We start from the raw sequence: 15,100 nt of genomic DNA on the forward strand, positions 1-15,100 counted from the left end.
CTTTTGCCCCCCAAGAGCCCTCATTTAAATAGTGAGTATTAATCATCAGGCCATAAAACTCAATGAACACAAAGAATATAACACTGTAAAATACAACATTGTTTAATACCTAGCCAGGGCCTTCATTCCGTCTGATGTAGAACACATAAGCTATTAAATCAGATAAATCAGTCAATTAAGTGATTTTCTTTACAGGTCCTTTAGGCTAAGATTTAATCCATGTTCTGCTCATCCCACCCCCAACGTGGCAACTAATTTTGAGGGGGACTTCGGTGGGATGTGGTGTCTGGTCTACAGCTTAACTCCCATATCTGATGGAACTTGTTGGGATGTAATGCACCATGTATAAACTAGTCGCTACCTTGGGTCCCTTCTGTATCCGCCAGGGTCTTTGCTCCATTGTGCCTTGTCCCCAGAGGACAGATTCACAGAGGTCACCCTCCTCATTCTGATGGCCAGGCTCCTCCTGCAAGCCATCCTCTGTCAGCCACGCTGTGTCCCTCTAAGGGCATGTGGAACTTTGGGCTACTATCCTGTGCCTCTCAGGTGTCCTGAGTGCCTGTTGGGTGTGGGGGGCGGGGTGTGCTATCTGCAGCACTCTCCGCTGAGACCTGCCCCATCCCTATTTATGCTGTAAACTACTTTCCAAAGTGGGTATAAAAGACTTCTCCGAAGCACTTCTCCCCACTCAGGCTTTACCTAGGAAGCAAAATACAGTTCTCCTCTTCCTGAATGTGCCCCCTCTCTCTGGGCTCTGTTCTGCTATCTTGGGTCTCTTCCAGGCTGATTCAGGGGCAGAGGGAAAGGGCAAGGCCCATCTCTGGGACCAACCAACTGGCAGCTCAGCTCCTTTATCCTTACCTGAAGCTCCTCTTCACCCAGGCAGTCACCTTTTTCTATAGAAAGTTATAGAGAGAATTAACTCTTTATCTGGCTTCCTTCAGAGTTTTAGCCCTTAAAAACAAAACAAAACACCACCTCATCTCATGCCTCCCTTGCAAAGATAAAAGGCCTTAGATTTTAAGAATAGTGCCCCTGCTCTGAGTTTCAAGAGTCTATCTGGATTTTTTTTTTTTTAAGCAAGGAAAGAAAGAATTTGCTTCTATTCTTTCTAAGTCTTCCTTCCAACAGTGTTCTCTGAAACACTTGATGCGAAGTCAATGGAGATAGGATCATGGTGGGAAGGAGGGAACCAAACCTTATTTAATATTTTTAAGTTTTAATCTATAATATATGCATTTCCAATCTCCAGTTATCTAACAAAAGTCACCACATCTACACCCACTTCCTCTCTGCTCAGAGCCAGCAAGAAGGAAGCCAGCCATTCTACAGTTTCCTGAGCTGAAGGGAGAGCGGTGGGAAGAGACTCTACAGCAGACATGTACAAATCCATTAATTACCAACAGGTACACTTCTGAGTGAGGTCAGCCAGGGGAGATTTCTTCCAGATCTTTGCTCTCCTACATCAGAAGTATCCCCAGGAATGAAGGGTGGAAATAAAGGCAGTCTTACCCAGAGGGAACTATTGAGAGGATCAGAACCAGATTTAAGCATTCAGAAAATTATTTGTTTCCACATAGTTTTAATTGTATAAACTTGACAATGTGTAATGAATGACAAAGAAAGAAATTCTATCCCCCGTGGGCCCTACATATTGGACAGTGAACACATTTTAACCTTGTAACAAACAAATAAACAAAAAAAGCCAGATTAATATGTCTCCAACCTGAAATGACTTTGGGATTGTCAAGAAAAGTGAACTGGGGAGAATGAGTTCCCACCTCTGTTCATTAATCAATTTGAGGTGTCTTAATTAAATTCTCCTCTGAGCCTCAAGAAGGTGAAGAGAGACTATAAGGTTTAACTTGAACAAAATTCTCCCACAACCACAATATAAGTAGGGAGAAATAATCTTTGGCTCTTTCTGACATAAAAGGAAAGTGGAATTCTTTTCTGTCATACATTCTCTGTTTGAAGGACTGACATGTAGGAAAGAAACTAGATTTATTTAAGGTTCTTATTCCACAAAGCAGAATTAGGCTTAAGTTTCAGAAAGTAATATTTTTTGAAAAAGAATATAAATTTACCTTCATTTTGCATATTAGCATTGAGGGAGCAAAGCAGAAACCAGGGAGAAGATAAGAGGAGAGAAGTATAGTCACTGCTATGGGTACAAACAATAATCCACAGTGGTTTGATATCACATCCCCAGTAGAAACATTGGTCCCTAAATTCTCTGATCTCCTGCCTTCCCCTCAAAGGTCCTGGGAGGGACGGGGTTCACTCATTTGCTGTGACCTCAGTTTACCATGTGGTGGCCACAACCATCAGACCTCTTCTTGGCCATCTCTGCTGCATTCTTAACCTCAGGGTTGTCATTACCCTAGGTTGGCCCTCCCAAGGGCATGGGAGAAGGTTCTCTCCCCCTGCAGCATTATAACTTCTTTACAAGCAACCCCAAAGAGTAGCCTGGCTCTTGTCATTTTCATTCATTCATTCACTCAACATGTATTCAACAAATATTTGATTGGCAGCTACCACATGCCTGGCATTGAGCTTAAAACAGGGGATGCAGTGGAGAACAAGACAATGATGGTCACTGACTTCGTGGAGCACATAATCCAGTGTTCTAATTATCTTCCTTTTCCAATAAACTTCTGATAATCTCCTCAGGTACAGAGAAGCATCTGGGGTGGCACTTTGAGGCTCACACTCAAAAGCATTCGTCCCCACCAGTGGCTATCCAGCATCTCAGAACCTTCTTGTCTCTCCACCTGGGGATGAACTTCCTTTTCATCCTGGCACTTTCCCCCTACTTACCTTTTTCGAATGTTTTAATCCCCATGTCACACAAACCTACTGTCCATTCCATTTCTCACCATTTTTTCCCAAGAGGGGTAGAGGGTCATTATGAAAATGGAATTTTGTCAGCCCGAATTGGTCAGTCATATTGATTATATTATATTCAACTTACAGAGTTGCATATTCATATTATAAAATGTTATAGGCAAGGAACAGTGAAGTTCATGGTCAAAATCATAAATAGAGGGTGCATTTTGTATGTTTTGCATACTTTTCCTCCTAGCTGAATAGTAGGGAACCTATTCACAATTTTAGAAAAGAGTGACAAGATCACTTTTATAGCCATCCTATACAATGTATTTACTATTTACAAAGCTTTGAAAATGGGAGTACTTAAACAGAATTGGGGTAAACTATAATGGGTCTCCAGCTTAAAGGGGAAAGGTATCCAGTTAATTTCTTTACCTCCCCTAAAATGCTTGCATTGCAGGAACAACCAGCATTCCCTTTCTCTTAAAGGATCTTCTGATCAAAATATAGTTCGATAGTCAAAGCTGTAATTTTACCTTGTGCATAATTACACACTCTACTCATGGTTAAAGATATTTGTGGTTCTTTTTTTTTTTAAGATTTATTTATTTACTTTAGAGAGAGAGAGAGCAGAAGCGGGAGGGGCAGAGGTAGAAGGAGAGAGAATCTCAAGCAGATGCCCCACTGAACGCAGAGCCTGACACAGGGCTTGATCTCATGATCCTGAGATCACAACATAAGCCTAAATAAAGAGTCGTAAGGTTAACCACCTGTGCCATTCAGGTGCCCCAAGACATTTGTGCTTCTGAGCATCATTCCCTGAGATGGGGAGGCTAGATCATCTGGTCTCCTGATGACAAGCACCTCTGAATTGGTGTCAAAAGACAGGCTTATTCCTCCTATCTTGAAAACACTCCTTGTACATATTATGGGAGATAGGTTTTATGGTGGGAATGAGTGTGTGTTCAGAACTGGGAAGGAATTGAGAAAGATGTTGCAATGCAGGCAGGACAGGGCCTAAATCATCATAAACCTTTGTGAAATTTTGATCCTCTGCACTGTCACTGACTTGCTTATAAGAGGGTGCTCATGAGGTCAGTAAAACTGACTAAAGATAGTCAAACAGAACTAGGTTATCCAAGGACCTCAGAGGAGTAACAGCTTCAAATAGGACATCCTATGGTAGTGACAACAGAAGAGAAAGCTGGCATGACTGTCTTGAATGCACAGGTGTAAAAATGATGCCTAGAAATAGCCTAATTCTCTGCAGTGACTTTATGGACTAAAGGCAGAATCATCTTAGTGGAAGAAACAATGAAATACACCTGAGAATTCTGAGTTTGTCAGAAAAATCAATGCAGAAATATGATATGGAAAATTTTCCTGGACAAAGAGAAAAGCTAAGTTGATCCCAGAGTAATAGATATTAACCCATGCAAAGGAAGACTATGGCAAAGAAGGGGGTGGTCAGCCAAAAATGTGTAGATAAATGGGGATCAGAAAGGCAAAACTTGGCATCGTGTGCTCAGTCCTATTAATACATTAATATTAATAATATTGCTCTTTCTTCCTGGGAATACGGTGAGACTACATTTCCCAGCCTCTCCTGAACTTTGAGGGGTGGCCATGGGACTAACTTCTAGCCAGTCATGTATGAGCAGAAAGAGTCTGCAACTCTTCCAGGCCTAGCCCATTAAAAATTTCCTATATTCAAACTTCCATCCTCTTTACTTTCCCACTGGTTAGATGTGGTAGAGCCTTTAACATTCTGGATACCTGAGTGACTGTGTGGAGGAGAGGTCCTTTACCAACCTGGAACCACCTTAGACTATATGTATGATAAAAAATTAAATTCTATTGGGTAAACTATTATTCCTTTGGAGACATACTTGGTACAGCAGTTAGCGATCTTAACTAGTACACCACTGATTGTCTTATTGAATTAAAAGAGATGAGTCCACATACAACATGTAGGATAGCACCAGCACAGAGAAAACACTTAAAATTGTAGCTTATTATTTTTTATTCTTGGCTAGCCCAGACTTCTTTGAGGCTTCTGAAGGCTTCAAGATGGAAATTGATAAATCAGACTCAGCTGAAATTACTTTGTTTTTTATTTGCTATATTAGCCAAAAAGTATGGCACAGGCTATACATGAAATGATAAATACACGGTGGCATGCGTGAACAGGTCTCCAACACCTTCCTTTTCTTTTCAAGTGACATCCAAGATGGGGTGGGCTCAACAGCCCACACAGAGTTATTGTCAAGTCAGAAGAACCCAGAACTGCACACTCATTGTCTGCATCACTTTTAGCTTGGGATTAGGAGGTGAGGTGGGGAAAGAGGCTACATCAGATCATGTCCATAACATGTCATTTGAGCTTAGGTTTACATTTTTTTCTTGCTGAACCACAGTTATGTAATGTTCTTCCTTCCATATTGCATTTCCTATCATTCCACTGTGTCTACTAGATGTTTCAACACAACAGGACAAGCTACCATCCTTTTGGCTTTCCGACCACCCTTCTGGCTTTCCTTGATTTCCAAATTACCATGTATTCCAATTATCTTTCCTGCCCTCTGTAAGTGAAAACTGAAGCCCAGGAATGAGGACATAAGCATTGGCCATAAGAAAGGAAATCCATATTACACATGAATATATTAACATGATCAGCTGTCCATCAGCCACATAGTCATCATTCTTTATCTCCTATCCTGCATTTACAGTTATTTAAAATTCCATTTTTTATTTATTTGCCTACTTATTTATTATCTGCCTCTTCCCACTGATATAACTCTATGAGGACAGAGACTTTATCTTCTTTGCTGTTGTATCCCAGTGTTCAGAACCAGTGTGCCAATCACCAAGTAGATACAAAGAAGCATTTTTTTTTCAAATGAATAAATAAATTTGTTGAATGAATGTATGTTTGCCATGGGTTGGGATTCCTGGGTCTGTTCAATTCTTGAAGACTGATCAAAGAGTTTCTAGACCAACAAAACTAATTACTGGATCCTGGACCAGATCTGGTACCAAGAAAAGCTTACTTTGTGGGTATGTGTCTGGATATCCAGATAGCTGGAATCTTTAGGCAAAGTGACTGTAGACAACAATAAAATTTTTGGAAATGAATATATTTGGGAATGGAAATTTGTACATCACCCAACTGGAGATGAATCTAGCTTATTGTCACCCTATTTATTACAATTCATTGTTCTCCTTTCTGGTATCAGGAAAAGATTAGAGCCCTTGGGCTTACTTAGCCTGGAGGGGAACATGGTAAGGTGAGATATAATCTGCTCACTAGAACAAGTCTTGTCAAATTCATCTCATGTCTTTTTTGGTTAGGGTCATTAAACTGATGGATCTGGGGAAGTGTTCTACAATAAAGGATTTCATGGGATCTCTCAGGTTATCCTCAGAGACAAGAAGGGAAGTGGTGAAAAGTTGGCCTATGATTGAATGGCAATCCCTGGTGGATGCAGGAGGGGTCTTTGGTGATGGATTTCAATGGATTTGGTATGGATACCTGGTATACACAATGATCAAATCTGTGGGTCACAGACAGAGCTAGAAATAAGAACTAACACATGGGTGACAGAATCAGGTCCCATAAATTTCTTAATTGAGCTGTAAAAATTGACCAAATATAGCAAGACTGAATTTAATAGAGATAAATATCAAGGCACACACTTGGGTTCAGCATATTAATCACATATTCCACCCAACTAAATTGACCAAACCATTCCCAAGCTGCACAGTGAATATCCTGGAAAACTCAGTCCCTGACATCTTCCAAGAGCACAAGTCCAGAGTCCTAGTTCCCAAGGTCACAGCTAATTCATTTTTTGACCTAGTGTGTTACCAAGGCTCCTGATCCCTTGCTCCATTTCTTGACATTGGCTGAACACTTGCCCTTTGGCTTTGACCATGAGCTCCCCTCTGCTACTATGATCCCATTTCCCCTGCTTTCTGTCTGGTTTATACTCTAGTGCCTTTGAGCCCAGGCTCCAGGACCATATCAACACCTTCTCTGACCACAGATAGCTTAAGGACAGAATGCTTGAAGCATTCACCAATCTTGGTACACATAAGGAAAATGCAGGCCCTTAGTTTGCTAGAAGTACAACACAAATGGTCTTACCATGAGACAGGTTAAAAAAACCCCAACATAAACTTGAGTCATATTGCCATATTCATGGTGCCGGAAGTTAGAGAAGTTGTTGCCACTCTCTGTCTGCTCTGTGGTGGTCAGACCACATCTTGAGATAGGACCTGCTATTATGTATTGAACATTCTGGTGTATCTTGAGAAATAAAGGTGGAGGGACTTGAAACCATATCCTATGAATGAATGTTCCCCCTTTATTCCCAGGGAAGAAGAGGAAAAGGAATCCCCTTGGTTTTACAAAAGTAAAACTTAGCTGAATAAAAAGATATGCTCAATGCAGAAAATTTGGAGAAGACAGATAACCATAAAGGTATATGTATCTTCATTCATTTTTCCCTTTCTTTCATCATGTGTGTGTGTGTGTGTGTGTTTATGATGTTGATTTATACTTTACTGTTACCTTTGTGTACTTTATAATATATTAAGGTGTTTTGACCATGAGAATGATTATTCTATAGCAGGTTCATCAAAAAATGCATGTGAGAACTTTTTAAAAGTACAGAGAGGGGATTTTTGTTTTTGAATGTTAAGAAAATATCATGTATAACTCCATGCTACTTTGGGTGTTTTTTAAAAGGAAAACATAAATTATCAAAATTGGCCCAAAAAGATGTCCACTTAGCTGTGTCTTTAGCTTGAGGCTCTCTAAATGAAGACCCTGGTCCACCTGGTGACACACTGCCCACCTTTGACACGTGTACCCTCCCTCTAGGGGAGAGGAAGGTGCCCTCCATTTGCCATGCTCCACTCCTTCTCCCCTCTGTGTGTGATGTGAGGTGGCTGGCTTGGGGAAGAACCAAAGGAACAGTAAACGCTGTTCTCAGACTGGCTGAAGAGGACTAGTAACTCCTGGTGATTTCAGGCTGGTGTCCAAGCTGCTTGCTGAACTTAGAAGTGGGGTCAGAGTTCTTGGGGAATTCCATTTGCCTCCCACCTTTCCAGACTCATTGCTGGGCCCCACAGATCATCAGCTCTCACCTTCTTCCTCTGGGAAGGAATGGAAGAGAAGATGAGCTGTCACATCACCTGGAATTCTTCTGTCTTTTTCTGATCCCAGCTTCCTCTCATAATGCACCAAAACTAAATCCTCCAGAAGCTACCATGTCAGCTGTGGACCACTTAGCATTCCAGGAAATAGGGCCACCTGAGGACATCCCCTCAAGTTCTGGAAAGAATGGGACAGAGTTCAAAACCACCTTTCAGAGTGTGTAGCCAAGACAGACTAAAGTATTCCCACTCCCCATACAGACGTAATGAGGACGTGCCTCTGTGCCCTTGTCTCCTGCTATGTCCTCTGTATGGAGGGCTCTTTCCCATCTTGTGATGGCTTACTTGGCTTCAAGAGCCAGCTCAAAGCAACCCTGCACCAGGAAGTGCCAATGATTTCCCCTTCACAAATATCTAACTCACATGACACCCAATCTCTTATCTCTTTTGGCATTGTTTCCTTCACCCTCATGTTATACTGACAAATGCAAATGCCTTAACTTCCCCATTGACCTGTAGGCTTCTTTATGGCACGGCCAATGGCTGATTTACCTTTATTTCCCTCATGGGCAGTCAGCAAACAAATGAAGGATGCGTCATTATCCTTAAAGCTGCCTGAGTTCCTGGTGCCCAGGGAAAAGCTGCTTACTTCTATTTTTCCTGGAACACTTCTCAAGCAGTCTCTCTTTCAAAACACACTAATTCCTGCCACCTTCCCATTTCTGGATTCTTTTCTAGCACACTCAGCTGTGTCTCTTAGCCGAGAAACTAACACCACCTTGACCTGCAGGCAGGGAGAGGTGCTAAGGAGTAGCCATAAACAAAGCTCTTCCCCACTCCTCTAGTCCATCCCCAAAGTGAACCCCTCACAGGACCTGTCTCCAATCACTTTAGGGAGAAGTTGGGGGCCCCCCTGCAGACGTGCCCTCTGCACAGTGAGGCAGTGTGGCCCAGTGGAAAGTGCCGTGGTCAGCAAGTTGAGCCCAGGGTCTTGTCTTAGCTTTCTCTGACTCTGATCTCTTGAAGAGCCGCTTTCTTCCAGATTTCTTCTGTGTAGAGATACAATCAGTGCCTCCCAAACCTCTTCCAGCTTCCTAACCCTTTAAGTGAATTCTTGTGTGAAAATGAACACAAATAAATAAAACAGAGCTGTCCTTGTTGAAATTAAAAGGGATGTGGCTTAATCTTTCCTGCTGGATTTCTCTTTGCCCCACTGACTCACCTCCACCTGCCTCTGTTGGAGCCCCTGGGAACCTCGAAGGGCCCTACGGGACAGTCTGAAAAACATTGAAGAGAGACAGTCACTGAGGAGTCCTCCTAATCTGAGTTTCTGATCCCACAATTTGGACCCAGCGATAGCCCAACATGGAGGGGAGCTGAGGGCTGCAAAGGGTGGTGGAGGAGAAGAACCTGAGGTCCACCCAGGGACGCGATCCCCCGTGTGCACAGACAGACATACCAACATCCCAGGCCTTCCTGGTTGTGGGGCTGCTTAAGGGCAGGACCGTGTTTTATTAACCCCTCCATTTTCACCTCCTAGTGCTTTGGCTGGAACAAAGCTGTTGTTTCTCCATCACATCCGATGACTCTCAGTAAGTACGAGTCGCCTTCCGTGCCTCCTCTGATAAAGTATCAGGTTCTACCCCGCTTTGCATCTAAACGATGTGTTTATGTACCCACCTTGTCACTATGCTACAAGAGACCCAGGAGCAGGGATAACATCTTATTCATCTCTGTATCCCAACCAGGCAAAGCCAGAACAGAATGAGCCACGAGTGAAAAGTCAGGAGAATCAACCTAGAGATGTTCAGAAAACAGCAGAAGAGCCAGCAGCCGGAAGTCCAAGTGGGTAGAGGACAATAAGTTGTAAAGGTGGGTCAGGGTTAGAACACAGTGCCAGACTCAGGTGGGCAAAAGGAAAGCTTGAGAAGGCAGGATAGTAGAGAGTTCCTAAGTGTGGGCTCTGCAGCCAGTAAGACCCTGGTTCTGGCAACCAGTAGTGTAACGTCTCTGTTCCTCAATTCCTCCTATGTCAGTGTGAGTAGATAACATTACTTACTTCATAGGGTTCTTTTGAGGATGAATAAGGATGCATGTAGAACAAATCCAAACCTAAGATACCACCTCTCACCTGTCAGAATGGTTAAAATGAACAGCACAAGGTGTTGGCAAGGATGTGGAGAAAGGGGAACACTCTTGCACTGTTGATGAGAATGCAAACCGGGGCAGCCACTCTGGAAAATGGTATGGAGGGTCCTCAAATGGTTAAAAATAGAACTAACCTATGACCCAGCAATTGCACTACCAAGTATTTACCCAAAGGATACAAAAGCACAGATTTGAAGGGGTACATGCACCCCAATGTTTATAGCAACATTATCAACAATCGTCAACCTGTGGAAAGAGCCTGAAATTTCATTAACTGATGAATGGATAAAGAAGATGTAGTGTATTATATACAATAGAATATTACTCAGCCATGAAAAAAAATGAAATCTTGCCATTTGCAATAACGTGGTTGGAGCTAGAATGTATTATGCTAAGTGAAATAAGTCAGAGAAAGGCAAATACTATATGATTTCACTCATATGTGGAATTTAAGAAACAACACAGTTGAAGATATGGGGGGGGGAAGAGAGAGAGAAACAAACCATAAGAGACTCTTAATAATCGAGAACAAACTGAGGGTAGATGGAGGGCGGTGGGTGGGAGATGGGCTAGATGGGTGATGAGCATTAAGGAAGGCACTTGTTATGATGAGCACTGATTGTTGTCTATAAGTGATGAACCACTGTATTCTACTCCTGAAACTCATATTACACTGTATGTTAACTAACTAGAATTTAAATTTCAAAAATTTTAAGGGAAAAGTAAATAAACATCTCAATTTTAAAAAAAAAGATTGCACATAGAGTAGTTAGCATGGTACCTGGCATATAATAAGCTCTCAGATGTTAGCTATTATTATTTTACCATTTTTGCATGCAATTCATAAAATGTTTTTCCCAAATCAGCAGCAATTGCTCGGAAATATTTGGTACGTAATTCCTTTTGGGGACTGTGAAAATAGAGAAAATATAAAGGGGAGACTCTCAGTAAGCTGCTTATAAATAGTTACGCATTGTCTTAGTCTGCTCTAGCAAAACAGCACAGACGGGGTGGCTTATAAACAACAGAAATTTATTGCTCACAGTGCTAGAGGCTGGCAAGTCCAAGATCAGGGTGACAGCATGGTGGCCTTCTGATGCGAATCCCTTTTCTCTTCAGAGCAGGAGGCTTCTCACTGTGTCCTCACACAGTAGAAGGGGCTAGCGATCTCTCTGGAGCCTCTTACAAGGCACTAATCCCATTCCTGAGGACTCCATTCTCATGACCAAAGCACCTCTCAAAGGTCCACTTCCTAATACAATTTTGGGGAGGATAGGATTTCAACCTACCAATTTGGGGGAATACCAACATTCAAACTACAGCAGGCGAAGTATGCAGACATAAAAAGAAAACACACTTAGAGATGCAGAAGCATGCCTGCTCTCTCTCTCTCTCTCTCTCTCACACACACACACACACACACACACACACACACCTTTTCCAGGTGTCCCTTGGGTTAGAATTCTGCAAACAGTATCTCACACTAAGCACTCTTGACTCTGCCCCTCTAGGGATGATCCCTGAGCAAATATGTAGGAAACCGTTCTAATCACTGTTTCCCTCGAGGAGCCTGTGGTTGCTGGGGATAAGGATAGCCTGTAATAAAATGTTGTGCATGAGCTGATAAAGTAACTGTTATCACTGTGGACAATAGAGTACAAGAAATAGTGCCCTAGTTCATTTGTTCATGCTCTTGAATTTACACGTCCCTGGTTTTGTTACACACCGAACCCATCCTTTACAAAGCGAAAGCGGATATGTATATGTGAAATCAATATGTCCTGCTTCATAGACCTGGTTTATAAAATAGGTTCATTTTCCTGTTAATAATAAAATCTATGTGACTCTAAGGTTACACTTGCTGCTGAGAGGTTATTCTTCCCTGCCCTAGGATGACCTTTCCTGTGCTTCCAGCTTGTTGGGAGAATTGAATAAATTACTACAGGGAAAGTGCTTAGAGTAGTGTCTACTTCGATTCTAATAGAGGAGCAAGCACTCGAGAAATATTATTTATTATTATTATTGCCATCAATACATTCCCAGGACTTCCAGTTTGCCTGTTGGAGCCTGAATTTGGTGAGCCAGCTCGAGGAAAAGGATGCCACGTGCATAGTAGTATTCACAAGTATTCCAACTCCCTTACCTTCCGGCACCAGCTAGAATTAGCTCATTCAACCACCTGCGGTTGGGTGGGACCACGTGACTAGTTCTGGCCAATGGGTTGTGACTGGTAGCAACGGCCGGCTCCTCCTGGCTGGAACATTTGTTGGAACATTGCTGATGCAGGACCCACCAGAGCTCTGTTTTCCCTATGCCAAGACCAGCAAGTTTTCACGTAATGGCTGTTCCTTCTATCTCAGTCCCCAACTGAGAGCAATGACAGAATGGAGCAGAGTCCATGCCAACCTGCATGGATATATAGTATGAGCAAGAAATACTTCTTTATTCTTTTAAGTCAATACTCTCTTGGTGATAAGATGGCTCAGCCTTGAACACACGCTTCATCCTCAATTTGACCATCAAGGCCCTATCACCAACCACACCACCTCTCCATCACTGTGGCATTTTGCTATCCGTTTGTATCTCCTACTATCAGTCAGCACTATCTCAGGCATCAGAAATTTGCAAACAGTGTTGAACATCGAAAGGGAGAGAAAACGGGAGTTTCCAGCCCTTGAGAAACTTGGTTCCTTATGCAAATTTGCTCAAGCGTGCTCAGTAATCTTTAAGCTGTCTACACCAGGGGAATGGGTAGCTTTGTCACACCCCAAACTTGTCTCCCAGTTCCCACACAGCAGGCACCTGGCCCTTTCTCCCGTCCCTTCAAAGCACTGGGCAGAAATCCCTGTTGATCACTTTTCAGGACTTTTGCAGTTTCCTGTCTTCAGGCCTGTCCCCAAGAGGACTGTGAGGGTTATTTATTTATTTATTTATTTATTTTAATATCTGAGATTTAATACCCCTCCATTCCCTACCCCAACTGCTTAACACAATGCCTGGCTTATGAGGAGCCTAACCTCTGAAAAGCTATGTCAGGTATCACATCCTACCTGAAGCCCTTTCTTGACTTCCTCCCATCTCCCACACACTGCCAACTATGGTAGAGATAGCCGTTCACTCTCTCTCTCTCACTCGCTCATTTTTTAAGATTTTACTTGTTTATTTGTCAGAGAGAGAGCGCGCGAGCACAAGTAGGGGGAGCAGCAGTCAGAGGGAGTAGCAGGCTCCCTGCTGAGCAAGGAGCCTGATATGGGACTCTATCCCAGTGTCCTGGGATCATGACCTCAGCCAAAGGCAGACGCTTAACCAACTGAGCCACTAGGCGTCCCTCATTCACTCTTATGTTCTCCCAATTCTGATAAACTTTTATACTTGCTTACTACCCTTATTTGTTGACAAGCTTGTCTTCTCCTTATAGACCATCTCCCCTAATAGGCTGAGATTTCCCGGAAAGCAGGCTTTCCACTGATTTTGGTTTATTTTCTTCATAGTCCCAACGACTAATGCATACCTGGTCTATCCCTGCAGGCTCCTAATGCATGTTTATTAGGTGAACATACGACTTTTATTTCCATATAAATTCACACATCTAGCTCATAATTCAAAGTCTATAGTATGATTTGGGCTTTAGGAAAAAAAGGAGTAAAAAAAGACTTTCACAAGAAAGAAAGAGAAAAAAACAAATACAAGTGTCAATCAAACTCAACATCTGTTACTAACAACTGTTAAAACTTCCTTAAAATGCTTTGTGTCTCAAAGTCTCAGATGGACACTTTTAGGTTTCTAGTTTTGGCCTTTCCAGAGCACAAAGCAAAGACAATGGCGTGCCATTCCCATAGAGCAGCTCTTGTAAGATCCAAGAGCAGGTGCCTCCTCAAATTTTGCAATTGAGGTTTCATTTGCCTCATGCTAGTCCAGGTCGTGCCCTTGGGAGTACACCTTGATCTTGACAGTTGTGGAGTATTTGAACACCCAGTGTGCTGGAGGATATCCTTCCCCTGATGGTGCAAACACACGGGTGACGGGCATGCTCCGTGAGTGATGTGTACCCTGCAGACATAGCATGCAGCAGACAATGGTGAGTACGTTTGGAATCGCTCTTGGCTCCTCCCTCTCTTCCTCATATAACCAGTCAAGTGGTGGTGAGCCACCTTTTGTCCCACTGTCCTGGGAAAGGATGATAGGATGGGGACCAGAGCAGGACGGGAGAACAGGAGATGCCATAGGGTAACTGTAATTGGCTGACTGATGTGTGAGCACACGCGGAAGACCCTTGGGTACTCTCTCATATAACTGGATGAGCTTTGGAAAGGAGGAACAGGTGGGAGCAAGAGTCAGTGCAGTTTAATTACTCTGCCTCTCTGTGCACAAGGGATATAAACCTGGGGCACATGGTTCTTTATGTTTCCAACACCATCTCTCACTCCTCTTCAAAACAAACGCCCCGTGCCAGTAAGTCTGGTCTCTGATCTTGAGAATACTAGATTCATTTCGACTTCCACTCCTTTGCTCAGATAGTGTCTGATCATCTATACCGCCCTTCCCTTCTCCTCTGTTTATCTTACCTAGTCTGAGCATTCTGTCAAGGCCCTCTTTTATTTGCTATCTTGTTCCACCAGTCTCCGCCTATGAGGTCTCCCTCTGCTGTGAATACCTGCCACACTGCATTATCGTCCACTTAGGCACTTAATTGCATGCTGTCTTATATTATTTTAACATTTTCCAAGCATCTAGCTCATCTGCCTGACTTGACCATATTCCCTCTGAGGCCAGGGTCTTGATTGTGAATATCTTCTGTTTTTCCCCAAGAGCCCATGTGTGTCCATATATATACAGTAGGAGTCTAATACTTATTGGAGGGGTGGATAAAGAAATAGCATGTAAGTGTGGTGCTTGTATACTTCCTTCATATGATCCTGCCCAAATGACATCATTTCATCACTCACCATGACTCAAGTTA

General features: G+C 42.8%; 1 protein-coding gene across 1 annotated transcript in view; it reads left to right on the plus strand.

Moving 5' to 3' along the window:
- Positions 1-11,992, plus strand: part of STXBP4 (syntaxin binding protein 4) — a 228,627-nt gene extending 216,635 nt beyond the window's left edge. The window contains exons 19-21 of the mRNA XM_057317693.1: positions 7,210-7,315; positions 9,533-9,584; positions 9,741-11,992. Of these exons, the coding sequence (XP_057173676.1) occupies positions 7,210-7,258 (49 nt within the window). The 3' untranslated portion in view covers positions 7,259-7,315; positions 9,533-9,584; positions 9,741-11,992. The remainder of the gene's footprint in view (positions 1-7,209; positions 7,316-9,532; positions 9,585-9,740) is intronic.
- Positions 11,993-15,100: the final 3,108 nt, after the last annotated feature.

Source organism: Ursus arctos, unplaced genomic scaffold, assembly GCF_023065955.2.
Source record: "Ursus arctos isolate Adak ecotype North America unplaced genomic scaffold, UrsArc2.0 scaffold_24, whole genome shotgun sequence".
NCBI classification, from domain to species: domain Eukaryota; kingdom Metazoa; phylum Chordata; class Mammalia; order Carnivora; family Ursidae; genus Ursus; species Ursus arctos.